The sequence below is a fragment of the Sapajus apella genome, unplaced genomic scaffold (assembly GCF_009761245.1).
Source record: "Sapajus apella isolate SASKATOON/1434 unplaced genomic scaffold, GSC_monkey_1.0 scaffold6, whole genome shotgun sequence".
Lineage (NCBI taxonomy): Eukaryota > Metazoa > Chordata > Mammalia > Primates > Cebidae > Sapajus > Sapajus apella.
In genome coordinates, this window is record NW_022436946.1 from 41,781,096 (window position 1) to 41,797,482 (window position 16,387).

General features: G+C 38.6%; 1 protein-coding gene across 2 annotated transcripts in view; it reads left to right on the forward strand.

Annotated features, from left to right (window-relative positions):
* SEC63 (SEC63 homolog, protein translocation regulator) overlaps positions 1 to 15,775 on the forward strand; it is an 82,156-nt gene extending 66,381 nt beyond the window's left edge. For both annotated transcript variants that reach the window (XM_032275107.1, XM_032275109.1), the window contains exons 19-21: positions 9,097 to 9,195; positions 12,437 to 12,541; positions 13,492 to 15,775. In XM_032275107.1, coding sequence (XP_032130998.1) covers positions 9,097 to 9,195; positions 12,437 to 12,541; positions 13,492 to 13,635 — 348 coding nt within the window. In that variant the 3' untranslated portion in view covers positions 13,636 to 15,775. The remainder of the gene's footprint in view (positions 1 to 9,096; positions 9,196 to 12,436; positions 12,542 to 13,491) is intronic.
* Positions 15,776 to 16,387: the final 612 nt, after the last annotated feature.

Consider the following 16,387-nt stretch of genomic DNA (forward strand, 5'->3'; position numbering starts at 1 on the left):
GTGCTATTAATTGATAATTCACTGGCTTCTTAATAAATACTATTTATTTATTTATTTTTTGAGACAGAGTTTTGCTCTTGTTGCCCAGGCTGGAGTGCAATGGTGCAGTCTCGGCTCACTGCAACCTTTGCCTCCCAGATGTAAGCAATTCTGCCTCAGCCTCCTGAGTAGCTAGGATTACAGGCATGCACCACCACACCTGGCTAATTTTGTATTTTTAGTAGAGATGGGGTTTCTTCATGTTGGTCAGGCTAGTCTTGAACTGACACCTGCATCAGCATCCCAAAGTGCTGGAATTACAGGGTTGAGCCACCATGCCTGGCCCTTAATAAATATTCTTGAGTGAATCTCATTCTAATTAAACAGGCTAAGAGGTTGGAGGGAAAGGCATTCTCTAAGTGGGGAGGTAAAGAAGTGCGTATTCTTTAACCTATCTATCCCTGTGCTGCTTACATTCCTTATGTGTTGTGGTAATGATGTTTCTGACAAAAATAAAAATGACAAGTAAAAGAGGTGTTACTGTACCTCATGTCATGAATAATCATAACTGCCATTTGTTACACTGCATGTGCTAGGCTTTCTGACATATATTTTTTATTTGCATAATCTCAGATCATCTTTACAACATGGCCAGAAGTAGGTACTGATTGTTGAGAAGAAAACAAGATTTTAGGGAGGTGAAATAACCCAGGTTTCTGTGTCTTTAAAACAGATATTGCCAAACTGCAGTCTGCAGACCAGATCTGGCTCCCTTCCTGTTTTGTAAACAAGACTTTATTGTAAATAAAGTTTTATTAGAACACAACCACACTCATTTTTTTCATGCTGCAAGGGCAGATTTAAGTAGCCGCAACAGAAGTGTTAATATTCCACTTTGAGACTGTTACGTATTTACACCCATATGTTATATATACAAATATGCCTACTGCCTTAGTCCAGACTCTTGGTTTAAGCAGAATTTTTCTTGTTAGGTCCAGTTGATGTCACCATGCGCTTGTGATTTATTTATTAGGCTTATTAATGTTGCAAAGCTTTGTCTCCAAAGATACTTAAACAGAAGAGTTTTTAGTTTTGCTTAGTAGTGTTTGATAGATAAACCAAATTTTAATCTATTTTTATAGCTAAAATAGTGTAGCAATTTTAGTTTAAAAACATAAACATTGGCCAGGCATGGTGGCTTATGCCTGTAATCCTAGCACTTTGGAAGACCTGGTGGGAGGATTGCTTGAGCCCAGGAGTTCAGGACCAGCCTGGCCAACATAATGAAACCCTGTTTCTCCAAAAAATACAAAAATTAGCCTGATGTAGTGGTACATGCCTGTGGTCTCAGCTACTTGGGAGACTGAGGTGGGAGTATCACTTGAGCCCTGGAGGCAGAGGTTGCAGTGAGGTGAGCTGAGATGGTGCCACTGCACTCCAGCCTGGGTGACAGAGTAAGACCCTGTCTCAACAAAAAACAAAAACAAAACAACAGCAACAAAAAAACCCAAAACCCCACATTTTTAAAAGTAAACTGTTTCAGTAAGATGAGTTTTTAACCATTTTAGACAATTGAGAGTTTAGAATAGTCTCGTACTATTTTGGTTAAATTAATATTTAGAACATCTAGAGTTATATTTTCTTTTAAGCTGCAAAATATTTTTCTTTAAACCATTTTAGAAAGATATTTCCTTAAACAGATGTTACTAAGCAGATGACTAAATAGTTAACTGAGATGTGCTGTAATGGAGCAGTTGTTGCTGAGTTTGCAGAGATTTGGTGCTTTCAGACTGCTTGGCCTTCTAAAATTGCTATATATTTTTAATACTTTTCTGTCTCTTGTTCTCTCATTTTTCCCTCCTGTCATTATGTACATTCTGGTGATTTTCTTTCTTCTTTTTTTTTTAAAAAAATTGTACTTTAGATTCTGGGGTACATGTGCAGATCATGCAAGATTGTTGCATAGGTACATTCCTGGCAAGGTGGTTTGCTGCCTCCATCCTCCCATCACCTATACCTGACATTTCTCCTCTTGTTATCCTTCCCCGCCCTCTCTCCCACTGTCCCTCCCCTACCCCCCCCAACAGACCCCAGTGTGTGGTGCTCCCCTCTCTGTGTCCACATGTTCTTATTGTTCAACACCTGCCTATAAGTGAGAACATGCAGTGTTCGATTTTCTGTTCTTGTGTCAGTTTGCTGAGAATGATGGTTTCCAGGTTCATCCATGTCCCAACAAAGGACACGAACTCATCGTTTTTTATGGCTGCATAGTATTCCTTGGTGTATATGTGCCACATTTTCCTTATCCAGTCTATCATTGATGGGCATTTGGGTTGGTTCCAGGTCTTTGCTATTGTAAACAGTGTCGTGATGAGCATACATGTGCATGTGTCTTTATAATAGAACGATTTATAGTCCTTTGGGTATATACCTAGTAATGGGATTACTGGGTCAAATGGAATTTCTATTTCTAGATCCTTGAGGAATCACCACACTGTCTTCCACAATGGTTGAGCTAATTTACACTCCGACCAAAAGTGTAAAAGTTTCTATTTCTCCACATTCTCTCCAGCATCTGTTGTCTCCATATTTTTTAATGATAGCCATTCTAACTGGCGTGAGATGGTATCTCAATGTGGTTTTGATTTGCATTTCTCTAATGACCAGTGATGATGAGCATTTTTTCATATGTTTGTTGGCCTCATATATTTCTTCTTTTGAAAAGTGTCTATTCATATCCTTCACCCACTTTTGGATGGGTTTGTTTGTTTTTTTTCTTGTAAATCTGTTTTAGTTTTTTGTAGATTCTGGATATTATCCCTTCGTCAGATGGGTAGATTGCAAAAATTTTTTCCCGTTCTGTTGGTTGCTGGTTCACTCTAGTGATTGTTTCTTTTGCTGTACAAAAGCTCTGAAGTTTAATTAGATCCCATTTCTCTATTTTGGCTTTTGTTGCCATTGCTTTTGGTGTTTTAGTAATGAAGTCCTTACCTTGCCTATGTCCTGAATGGTTTTGCCTAGGTTTTCTTGGTGTTAGGTTTTATGTTTAAGTCCTTAATCCATCTGGAATTAATTTTAGTGTAAGGTGTCAGGAAGGGCCCAGTTTCTGCTTTCTGCACATTGCTAGCCAGTTTTCCCAATGCTATTTATTAAACAGGGAATCCTTTCCCCATTGCTTGTTTTTGTCAGGTTTGTCCAAGATTAGATGGTTGTTGATGTGTGATGTTGCTTCCAAGGCCTCTGTTCTGTTGCATTGGTCTAGGTCTTTGTTTTGGTACCAGTACCATGCTGTTTTGATTATTGTTGCCTTGCAGTGTAGTTTGAAGTCCAGCAGTGTGATGCCTCCAGCTTTGTTCTTTTAGGATTATCTTGGCTATACGGGCTCTTTTTTGGTTCCATATGAAATTTAAAGTGTTTTTTTTCCAGTTCTGTGAGGAAGGTCATTGGTAGTTTGATGAGGATAGTGTTGAATCTATAAGTTACTTTGGGCAGTATGGCCATTTTCATGATATTGATTCTTACTAACCATGAGCATGGAATGTTTTTCCATCTGTTTGTGTCTTCTCTGATTTCCTTGAGCAGTGGCTTGTAGTTCTCCTTGAAGAGGTCCTTTACCTCCTTTGTTAGTTGTATTCCAAGGTATTTTATTTTCCTTATAATAATTGTGAATGGGAGTTCGCTCTTGATTTGGGTCTCTTTAAGTCTGTTATTGGTGTATAGGAATGCTTGTGATTTCTGCACATTGATTTTGTATCCTGAGACTTTGCTGAAGTTGCTTATCAACTTAAGGAGATTTTGGGCTGAGATGATGGGGTCTTCTAAATATACAGTCATGTCATCTGCAAATAGAGACAATTTGACTTCCTCCTTTCCTAATTGAATACCCTTTATTTCTTTTTCTTGCCTGATTGCTCTCGCTAAAACTTCCAATACTATATTGAATAAGAGTGGTGAGACAGGGCATCCTTATCTAGTGCCAGATTTCAAAGGGAATTCTTCCAGTTTTTGCCCGTTCAGTAGATATTGGCAGTGGGTCTGTCATAAATAGCTTTTATTATTTTGTGATACATTCCATCAGTACCTAGTTTATTGAGAGTTTTTAGCATAAAGAGCTGTTGAATTTTGTTGAAGGCCTTCTCTGCATCTATTGAGATAATCATGTGGTTTTTGTCTTTGGTTCCGTTTATGTGGTGGATTACGTTTATAGACTTGCGTGTGTTGAACCAACCTTGCATCCCTGGGATGAAGCCTACTTGATCTTGATGGATAAACTTTTTGATGTGCTGTTGCAATCAGTTTGCCAGTATTTTATTGAAGATTTTTGCATCTATGTTCATCATGGAAATTGGCCTGAAGTTTTCTTTTTTTTGTTGAGTCTGTGCCAGGTTTTGGTATCAGGATGATGTTGGTATCATAAAATGAGTTGGGGAGTATTCCCTCTTTTTGTATTGTTTGGAATAGTTTCAGAGGGAGTGGTACCAGCTCCTCTTTGTATGTCTGGTAGAATTTGGCTGTGAACCCGTATGGACCTGGGCTTTTTTTGGTTGGTAGGCTATTAATTGCTGCCTCAACTTCAGCCCTTGTTATTGGTCTATTCAGGGTTTCAACTTCTTCCTGGTTTAGCTTTGGGAGGGTGCAAGTGTCCAGAAATTTATCCATTTCTTCCAGGTTTACTGGTTTATATGCATAGAGTTGTTTGGAGTAATCTCTGATGGTAGTTTGTATTTCCGTGGGATTGGTGGTGATATTCCCTTTATTGTTTTTTATTGCATCTATTTGATTCTTCTCTTTTTTCTTTTTTATTAATCTGGCTAGCAATCTGTCTATTTTGTTGATCTTTTCAAAAAACCAGCTCCTGGATTAATTGATTTTTTTGAAGGGTTTTTTTGTGTCTCTATCTCCTACATTTCTGCTCTGATCTTAGTTATTTTTTGTCTTCTGCTAGCTTTTGAGTTTTTTTGATCTTGCTCCTCTAGCTCTTTCAATTTTGATGATAGGGTGTTGATTTCAGATCTTTCCTCGCTTCTCATGTGGGCACATTTATTGCTATAAAATTCCCTCTAGACACTGCTTTGAATTTGTCCCAGAGATTCTAGTACGTTGGGTCCTCATTCTCTTTGATTTTGAAGAATATCTTTATTTCTGCCTTTATGTCATTGTTATCCAGTCCACATTCAGGAGGCAGTTGTTCAGCTTCCATGAAGCTTTGCGGTTTTGAGTTAGTTTCTTAATCCTGAGATCTAATTTGATTGCACTGTGGCCTGAGAGACTGTTATGATTTACATTCTTTTGCATTTGCTGAGGAGTGATTTACTTCCAATTATGTGGTCAGTTTTAGAGTAAGTGCGATGTGGTGCTGAGAAGAATGTATATTCTATGGCTTTGGGGTAGAGAGTTCTGTAGATGTCTATTAGGTCCGCTTGTTCCAATTCTGCGTTCAAGTCCTGGATATCCTTGTTGATTTTGTCTTGTAGATCTGTCTAATATTGACAGTAGAGTGTTAAAGTCTCCCACTATTATTGTGTGGGAGTCTAAGTCTCTTTGTAGGTCATTAAGAACTTGCTTTATGTATCTGGGTGTTCCTGTAGTGGGTGCATATATATTTAGGATAGTTAGCTCTTCTTGTTGTATTGATCCTTTCACCATTATGTAATGCCCTTCTTCTTTTTTTTTTTTTTTTTTTTTTGAGACAGAGTTTCACTCATGTTACCCAGGCTGGAGTGCAATGGCGCGATCTCGGCTCACCGCAACCTCCGCCTCCTGGGTTCAGGCAATTCTCCTGCCTCAGCTTCCTGAGTAGCTGGGATTACAGGCACGCACCACCATGCCCAGCTCATTTTTTGTATTTTTAATAGAGACGGGGTTTCACCATGTTGACCAGGATGGTCTCGATCTCTTGACCTCGTGATCCACCCACCTCGGCCTCCCAAAGTGCTGGGATTACAGGCTTGAGCCACCGCGCCCAGCCTGTAATGCTCTTCTTTGTCTCTTTTAATCTTTTTTGGTTTAAAGTTCATTTTATCAGAGACTAGGATTGCAACCCCTGCTTTTTTTGCTCTCCATTTGCTTGGTAGATCTTCTTCCATCCCTTTATTTTGAGTCTGTGTGTGTCTTTGTGTGTGAGATGGGTCTCCTGAATACAGCACACCGATGGGTCTTGACTTTTTACCCAGTTTGCCAGTCTGTGTCTTTTGATTGGGGCATTTAGGCCATTTACATTTAAAGTTAATATTATTATGTGGAATTTGATCCTGCCGTTTTTGTTACTGGTTATTTGTTTTGCCTGTTGGTCAGTGCAACTTCTTCATTGTGTCATTGGTCTTTACCATTTGGTTCATTTTTGCACTGGCTGGTACTGGATGTTTTTTTTTTTTTTTTTTTGCTGGTTTAGTGCTTCCTTCAGGAGCTCTTATAGGGCAGGTCTGGTGGTGATGAAATATCTCAGTAATTGCTTGTCCGTAAAGGATTTTATTTCTCTTTCACTTATGAAGCTTAGTTTGGCCGGATATGAAATTCTGGGTTGAAAGTTCTTTTCTTTAAGGATGTTGAATATTGGCCCCCCCTTTCTTCTGGTTTGTAGGGTTTCTGCCAAGAGATCTGCTGTGAGTCTGATGGGCTTTCCTTTTTGGGTGACCTGACCTTTCTCTCTGGCTGCCATTAGCATTTTTTCCTTCATTTCAACCATGGTGAATCTGAGGATTATGTGCCTTGGGGTTGCTCTTCTTGAGGAGTATCTTTATGGTGTTCTTTGTATTTCCTGTATTTGAATGTTGGCCTGCTTTGCTAGGTTGGGGAAGTTCTCCTGGTTATTATTCCTGAAGAGTGTTTTCCAGCTTGGATTCAGTTTCCCCATCCTCTTCAGGTACACCAATCAAGTGTAGATTAGGTCTTTTCACATAATACCATATTTCTTGGAGGCTTTGTTCATTTCTTTTCACTTTTTCCTCTAATCTTGCCTTCTCTTTTTATTTCATTGAGTTGATCTTCAGTCTCTGATATCCTTTCTTCTGCTTGATCGATTTGTCTATTGAAACTTGTGTATGCTTCACAAAGTTCTCATGCTGTGTTTTTCAGCTCCATCAATGTTCTTCTCTAGGCTGGTTATTCTAGTTAGCATTTCGTCTAATCTTTTTTCAAGGTTCTTAGTTTCTTTGCACTGGATTAGAACATGTTCTTTTCACTCAGAGAAGTTTGTTATTACCCATCTTCTGAAGCCTGCTTTTGACAGCTTGTCAAAATCATTCTCTGATTGTTTTGTTTCCTTGCTGGTGAGGCGTTGCGATCTCTCTGGGGAAGAGAGGCGTTCTGGACTTTGTTTTCATCTTTTTTGTGCTGGTTTCTTCCCATCTTTATGGATTTATCTATCTTTGATCTTTGAAGTTGGTGATTTCGGGTGGGATCTCTGAGGGGACGTCCTTTCTGTTAAAGTTGGGGTTATTTCTCCTGTATGAGACTTTTTTTTTTTTTTTTTTGAGGCAGAGTCTCACTCCGTCACCAGGCGCCAGGCTGGCATGCAGTGGCGTGATCTCGGCTCACTGCAACCTCCGCCTCCTGGGTTCAAGCAATTCTCCTGCCTTAGCCTCCTGAGTAGCTGGGACTACAGGCGCCGCCACCATGCCCAGCTAATTTTTTTTTGTATTTTTAGTAGAAACGGGGTTTCACCATGTTGGCCAGGATAGTCTCGATGTCTTGACCTGGTGATCCGCCCGCCTTGGCGTCCCAAAGAGCTGGGATTACAGGCGTGAGCCACCGCGCCCGGCTTTTTTTTTTTTTTTTTTTTTTTTTTAATGCAGGTGTCAGTGTGCCGCTTGGGACTGTCTGTCCGCTGCCTGCCTGTGGAGGCGCTGCTGGGCTGCCGCGGTCTCAGCCAGGCTGCTGTTTATTCTTCGCCTGGTTTCCGCATATGCAAGTGGGACTAGCCCCGCCTTCCCAATGGCGGGCCTCTTTCCCTCCGTGGAGTCCTGCTGCTCCCAGATGGAGCTCGGTCTGATGTGTTAACTGTGAAACTCTCCCAGGAGAGGGATTCCGCTTGCTGTATCTCGTGGGGGTTGGACCTTTCTGGCAGTATCCCCCTCCCTGCTTTCAACTCACCCTTTCCTATGTGGGTCAGGCAGTTCCTTCTCGCAAGCCTTCTCGTTGTTAGTCCAAGTCTCCGCCCTGGTCTGCGCTGACAAGGCAGCGGTCTGGCAGGGGCTGCGGGCTGTACCCGCGTCTGCAACTTGGGTCGGTTCTCAGCCAGGTGGTGTTTTCCTCGGCTGTGTGCTGCGGAAGTCCCACGGAGTGAAGCGCTGTATCTGAATCGTAGTACCAAGGAGGTGAAGTCCCTCTATCCTACGTGCCAAATACATTTTCCAGGTGGGGCAGTGCCTCGCCTTGCCTTGACTCACCCCCTTTGGGCTGCTTTCGCTGGCTTTTTATGGGTTAATCCTGCCCTTCAACCAGTCCCTTTGAAACGAACCCTGTACCTTGTTCGGAGATACAAATATCGCTCTGGTTCTGTCTCAGTTGCTGGGAGCTGAGCTCTGGAGAAGCTCCCATTCGGCCATCTTGGTCCTTGCCCCCCACCCCGATTTTTTTTTTAACCCAGCTGTTTTTTCTGTTCTTAATTTTCTTTGGAGTTCATCTGGAAATGCCAAGCTTGGTAAAATCATGGGCAATAGAAAGTATAAATAGGCTCTTACATGCTGAGATATTCTTTTCAAAGTGTATAAAATATTTAATGTATTGATTTTTGATTTGGCTGCCCAAGTTCCTTCCACTACTACTTAGTGGCTTTTGCTTATTATTAGGTAAGTTTACTAAGATTATTTGCTACATACTAGTGCAATAGTTACATATATTTAGAATAATGCTTGTCACTTAAGGTAAGTCAGAGGTTTTTAATATGAAGGCCAATCAATAGGCTTTAAGGAGCTATTGAAATCCCCCAAATTGTATATGAAATGCTTTTAGACAATGGATCTACAAATGTTAAGAACAGCTTATTCTTTCGGTAAATATTCATTTGAACACCTATTCTGTACCAAGCACTTTGTCAGCTAAGAGAGGCCAAAATTATGTTCTCCCTAGTTCTTTCTGATTATTTATACTCTTCTTCTTCTTTTTTTTTTTCTCCAGGAAAAACAAGAATGGTGGTGGCTTTACATTGCAGATAGGAAAGAGCAGACATTAATATCCATGCCATATCATGTGTGTACACTAAAAGATACAGAAGAGGTAATTACCAAACAACATTATTTCAGTATTTAACAAAGCACAACTTACCATCATGCTGCTTCATTAATCTTTTTTTAAAAAGCAGTTGATCATATTTGGCATATTGTATTCTATTCATTGCCTGCATTTTGTAACTGTTCTCTGAATGTTTTGGGGGTAAGCTCATTGGAAATTTATAAATAATTGTTATAGGTAGTCAACTTAGTGTTTTAAAAACTTGTTCTCAGCTTGTTTTGGGAGTCTTCACTGTTAGTGTCTAAGAATATATGGCTTTCCTCCTCGTCCTCTCCAGAATTTAGTGATACAATTTTTGTTCTTACCATATTAGTGCTAATTATTATATATTTTGTCTTAAAAAAAAATCTAAGAACTGACAGTGTGGATTTTTTGAGTGAAATTTTTGATGGGCCAGAAGCTCTGGATGTTTGTAATTTTAATCTATATTGCTAGATATTTATTTCTCTATAGAAAGAATGAATGTCTAAACATGCCCATTGCCTCTTAGCATGTCAGACATTTTGAATATCATTGCTAATTGGAAAGGTGAAAAGTAGCATCTTAGATCTTAGTGTTATTTTTTCCTCTGAATTTTTTTTTTTTTTTTTTTTTTTTTTTATGGGAGACAGGATCTGTCTCTGTCACCCATGCTGGAGTGCAGTGGTGCAGTCTTGGCTCTCTGCACCCTCTGCCTCCCAGACTCAAGTGATCCTCCCACCTCAGCCTCCCAAGTAGCTGGAACTACATACGTGTACAACCATGCCTGGCTAATTTTTTGTATTTTTTGTAGAGACAGGGTTTACCCATGTTGCCCAGGCTAGTCTCAAACTCCTGAGCTCAAGAGTTCCACCCTCTTTGGCCTCCCAAAGTGCTGGGATTATAGGCATGAGCCACTGTGTATGGCCTCTCTGATCTTTTAAGTTTTAAAACCTATTGAAAAGTTACAAGCACAGTATCATGACACCTCCCTGGATTCCCACCTGTATTTACCAGTTGTTTACATTTAGCCGTTATTTGTTTTATTTTTCTCTCACTATATGTGCACATACAAAACATGCACGTGTATGTATATGTTCCCCTGAGCCATTTGAGGTACTTGTAGACATCATGACATGACACCCCTAACTACTTGACATGTATCCCTTAGGAACCAGGGCCTTTGGCTGGGCATGGTGGCTCACATCTGTCATCGCAGCACTTTGGGAGGCTGAGGCAGCTGGATCACTTGAGCCCAGGAATTCAGGAGCAGCCTGGGCAATGTGGCGAGACCCTGTCTCTTAAAAAAAAAAAAAAAACCAGGACCTTCTCCATAGGCCCACTACAAAGATTATACTCAGGAAATTTAACATTGATATAGGATAATTATCTAATATGCAGTCTGTATTCAAACTGCAAAAACGATTCCACTAGTATCTGTTATAGTTTTTTGTTTTATTTTTAAAGTCAGGAGCTAATCAAGGATCACACATTGTAGCTGGGCATGGTGGCTCATACCTGTAGTCCCAACTTAACTCAGGAGGCTGAGGCAGGAGGATCACTTGAGCCCATGAGGTTGAAGCCGAAGTGAGCCATGATCACACTCCTGTACTTCAGTCTGGGCAACAGAGTGAGACCCTGTATTGAAAGAAAGAAAAAGTGATTTTACATTATACTTGGTTGTCATACCTTTTTAGTCTTGAATACTTTCTTGTCCTTGTTCTGTTTTAATCTTTCCATGCCACTGATATTTTTTATGACTCTAGGCAAGGTATTTTGTAGAATATCATTTAATATGAATTTGTCTCATTGGTTACTCATTATTATGTCCATCTTACATGTTTTTGGCAAGCACCCTATGTTGGTGATGTGCCTTAGTGCATTATGTCAGAGGTACAGTAAATCACTTTGCCCTCTGTTCATGATATTAAGGTTGCTCATTTAGTTAAGGTTTTTCTCTATTGTAGAGGTATTTTTCTCCCCCTCTAATCTGTGGGTTGATATTTAGGCCATGTGTGAACGTCCTATTCTCCAACAGTGTTTTACCCATTCATTTTAAGCATATATCGATGACGCATGTCTGAATCAGTTTTTACTCCGCTCATTCTATTCAGTGTAGTTTTTATTTCTCTGAAGAGTGAAACTTAACATCTTCCTTGTGTTTGAGTCATCTTTTTTATGTGTCTGTTTGTGACCATTGTTCCCTTTGGTTGTCTTAAAAAATTGGTTTGGGGCTGGGCGCAGTGGCTCACGCCTATAATTCAAGCACTTTGGAGGCCAAGGCCGGCGGATCACCTGAGGTCGGGAGTTCAAGACCAGCTTGACCAACATGGTGAAACCCTGCTTTATTAAAAAAAAAAAATTGACTTTTTTTAAGTTATTAAAATTTTTTAATAAAAAAAAAGTTAAACAATTTTTTTTTTTTTTTTTTAATTTAAGAAATTAGCCCTTTGTGATACATGTTGTAAATATACCTCCCCAGTGTGTTTTACTATTCTGGTTGTTTCTACCAGACAGAAATATAAATAGCTATTTGTTTATCCATTTTCTTATTTATTTTTTGTAGTATGATTTAAAGAGTCTTTTATAATTTATAGGTTTGTGTTAACAGGCCAAACTGAGATTAATTTAAAGAAAAAGATTCCTTTGTGATTTTTTTCTAGTTTTCAAAAACTAGCATATCTTAATATTTAGTCTATAAAATATGGATTTTGGAGATTGGAGGCAGATCACCAGAGCATTCAAATGTCATTTAAAAAAAAAAATTGTTCTTCTTTTGTCCAAGTGGGATAGAAACTTTTTTACTGTTTGTATTTGCAGTTCGTGATTTGTGGGTTAATAAAATATCTTCTTGACCCTTAGCATTGGGCATTTATTCTAGAAATAAGAAAATTTGGTGAGAAGTGTCTCCTATCTAGTGAAGTCTGTTGTTTTATTCCAACATTTCATTGTTTATGCTTTTATATCTACTAAATTTCTTCAGAGTGATAGCATAGAATTTGATTGCTTTAAGTATTGCTTTCTTGAATTGTAGAGATACAAATTTACCTCGTCAGTTATGCATAATTTGATTTCGTCTTTGTGAGGTATTTATAATATGTTCACTTTTTTTTTTAATATTTATAAGGACTTTAATAACATTTGTTAGGATTTTCTATATCATCTAAGTAAACACCTGGCTGTTAAATACTGTGGTCTAGGAATTTTTAGGGAGTGAGCTGTTTCCTCCCCAAAATACAGATTTTTAAGTGCTGATTTTATCTTCTAGGTAGAGCTGAAATTTCCTGCACCAGGCAAGCCAGGAAATTATCAGTATACTGTGTTTCTGAGATCAGACTCCTATATGGGTTTGGATCAGATTAAACCATTGAAGGTAAGAAAAGTGACTCTTCGGTAAATAATAGTTTGCTGTGTAAGTGTTTAATACACTAGGAAAACATTTCTAGTTTTAAAATGTAGAGTCATGGAAGGAAGAAGTAGTCATCTCATACTTTATATGTGATACACTTGATGGACTACTCTTGCAATAATAAACTTAAGGTTTTAGGTTTTTAAGGAATATAACAATTTAGAACATTGAAATTTCAATTACTTTAGAGATACATTTTAATGTGCTGTAACTTTATAAGGCCTGAAAATGGGTTCCGTTTTCATTAGAAAAGCATATATATATATTTACCACAGATTCTATTTGGAGTGTTTATTATTTCTGAAATTAATTTATTTTTATCATATTTGAGCATATACTTTCTGCATCATTTGCAGCACACGCTAATCTTTGTTTACCAATTCACTTGAGCTTTTGATAAACGGTGTCCTATTGGAGAGATGGCGCTAAAAGTATTATTGCACTATAAAGGGTAGAAGTAGCCAGTAAAGGCCAACCTCTTTTTTTCCATGAGGGTTCCATATTTCTTTTATTAGCTATGGAATTGTACATCACAAGTCTTGAGACTGCAAAATATCTCGGGTTTTTCTTCCTTCAGTAGAAGGCTTCTATTAAGATACGATTCAGTGTTCTTGCTCAAGAATCACAATTATTTTATGCCACAGAACTACATGCATAAGTAGTATAACATATAGGATCAGAATACCAAACTCGTATTAGAAATTTTACTACTATTTTTCACATATTGTTATATTTAGTTGTTTTATTTCTGGGATGAAGTATCTATTCTAAATGAATAAGTTGAATTTAGAAGTATATCCATAAAAATCTATTTCTTTATAATTGCTGTGATCAAAGAAAACCTTTTATTTACCAGATTTCTTCTATTACTTCTCCCCAAATTTCTGGTGTCTGTATTTAATTCTTCTTTCTAGTTGGAAGTTCATGAGGCTAAGCCTGTACCAGAAAATCACCCACAGTGGGATACAGCAATAGAGGGGGATGAAGACCAGGAGGACAGTGAGGGCTTTGAAGATAGCTTTGAGGAAGAAGAGGAGGAAGAAGAAGATGATGACTAAGCAGTACTATGAAAGGACCACAGTGTTTGCAGATATTTGCAATTTGTTGCCGTTTTGGAAGTGTAAAATAAACCAGAAACAGTACAGAACTGATGTTGAGGGAGGTGTAGTTTTTTTACTCTAGAAATGGGTGCATAATATAACTAGGCAGTGGCGGTGCCTTGGTACAACCTGAAGAATGTTAGGCTTGTTGAAACCTTTCAAGTATGGGCTGGTGCGTTTATTTCATCTGCAACGAAAATAAATCCTTTGTTATTATAACTGTCCGGAAGTGTGGGCTATGTATTATCTGATCAATCTATGGTCCCAGTAAAAGTAAAGACACAGGAGACACAGTCTATAAACGAGCGACTTTTCTTTGTTCGGCTTTAGTTTTAGCAAACATTAAAGTATGTTAAACACCACAAATGTTTTAAGTAACATCGCTCAAGTTTATAATCTCTTGATAAGCTCTATTATTGACATTTTGCAGTGATACAAGACTGTAACGGCTCCATTCATAGATTTAAACTTTTATTTTTACTTATCTTGGTCATAAGTTGGCATTCTCTCACATTCCACATGATATAGAGGGCTGTGTTTTGGAATTTTCCTTTTCTTAATTGCCCAGAGTTATCAGACAGATTATAAAAATGGCTTTTAATGGCTTAAAACATTTCTAAACCTCTTAGCAGATCAATGCAGGATCTAATACTTTTGATAAGCTGTAGGTCTAAAAGTAATAGTGGGACCGTATGTTTTCTCATACTGGTGGCTTATGTTATTAAACCTTTTTTTAAAAAGGTTCACTATAAAAGCTGAACTACATCCTTAGTTTTCAGTCTACCTGACTCTATCAGAAGCTTTTTAAGGAAAGTAAGTATAACATGCAAAGGAAGCTTTTTTTGTATTCATTTTGGACTTCTGTCAATAAAAATAGAACTTTGTTGACTCATTTTATGTTTCAATGGTGTGTGTCTTTTTACTGTAAGAGAAAGGACATAAATAGGGCAATCCACTCCTTTACTTTTCAACTAAAAATTGAATAATATTGTACATTACTGCTAAAGTGACTGCTATTTCTGTATGCTACAGAAAAACCCAGGAGTGAGAGGGATTTCCCCTCATAGTATAGCTGGAAGGATAGTGCTTATAAAGAGTAGAGATGTGTACATGATGAATCATTGAGGGAGGGTGACTATTTTTATTCCTAGGTATGGAGGAAGCATAAGTCTGTAGTATTACAAAACTGATTGTAATAATCCTGTCCTAAAATTTGCAACGTTGTTTACTTAAAAGGTTGCCACTTTCAGTGCAGAATTACCACTGTAATTCTTATGATTGCAGTAGTTGGAAATACAAGTTGAAAATCACCAAAACCATGAATGGCTTTTTTGGTTCTAAATGTAGGATGTAGTATTTCCTATCATGGTCAAAGGAGTTTTTTTCACTGTAACCTCAGTCACCAGTTTAGTGAGACCCTTTCTTGGCAGGCAGGAGGCGGTGTCACTAAGGATTGTTTTCATTTACTTCATTGTACAAGTAAGAGGGTGGGTTTAATTTTCAAATCAGATTTTGCTGTGAAGCACCAGTGTCTTGAGGCAGCTACTGATTACCTAAACGTGGTGGCGGGGGTGAGCCAGCTGATGTCAAGTGAAAGGAGGGATTAGAGAAAACAGGTGTGGCATGAAGGCAAGCAAAGTGAGCAGACAAGACACAACGATGTGTAGAACGTGCATTTCCTAGTTTTCTTGAAAGATTTCAGGAAAAATACTTCTTTTCTAGTGGCTATTTTGCCTTAAAGAGGCTTTATAAGTTCATTCACACAGCTGGCTTCTCTCTGGCTTTAAGACTCTGGAGAGGATGGTAACCTAGTAAATCACCACAGTGCTTAAAAAAAACAACCATCACCGGAAAATTCCACCAGTTTGTTTTCCTTTTCTCTGTGTATATACGTCCCAACCAAGTAAATTTTCCTCTAGTGAGTACTTTAGGTAACCTCTTTCCATATTGCAGTAGTGAAAGAACTGAGCCTTCAGTTGACAGCAAGTCACTAAAATCCACGTCCCTTTTTTACTCTCGAATGAGAATAACAAACTACTCACCCTAGTTTGCATTTAATTTAATGGAAACTTGCGTGAAGTTTCAATTTTCCTCCTATAAAAAAATACCCTCCGCTTTGCCTCTCCCAGCTTGCACTGAAAGCTGGAAAAGGACAGGCCCGTCCAGCTGTAGTGTTCCACCATGTGCTGGGAAGCTCAGGCCTGGTGGAAGCAGAGGGGCGTGGATGTCAACTGATATGGAAGCAGGAGGGGAGAGATACAAGGAGGCTCTCTGGGCACGTTATTTTTGACCACAAGCTTTATTGTTTGCTTCCGCCAATCCAAACCATATACTAGAATGTTCTGTAGTCGCAATTGTTATTTCAAATGTAGTTTGGCACCTTATATAATTTTTGAGGGACTATCATTCATGATGTATTTACTTTCTATGTGCCAGGTCTGTGATTGGATACTGGAGCTGTCAAAATGAAAAAAATTAGTGTTAAGAACCGGCTCGCTGGTATTAGATCAGGTAGATGAGTGGCAATTCATTTAAATCCATTTGCCTTGGTTATTGTTTGGAATGCCATTTTTTTTTTTAAGTCTGTAGGCAGAAGAATTATATCTTTAGGGGCTAGCTATTTAATTTGCTGGCTTTTTTTCTCTCTCTTTTTCTTTTTGAGACAGAGTCTAACTCCATCACTCAGGCTGGAGTGCAGTGGTGTGATCTT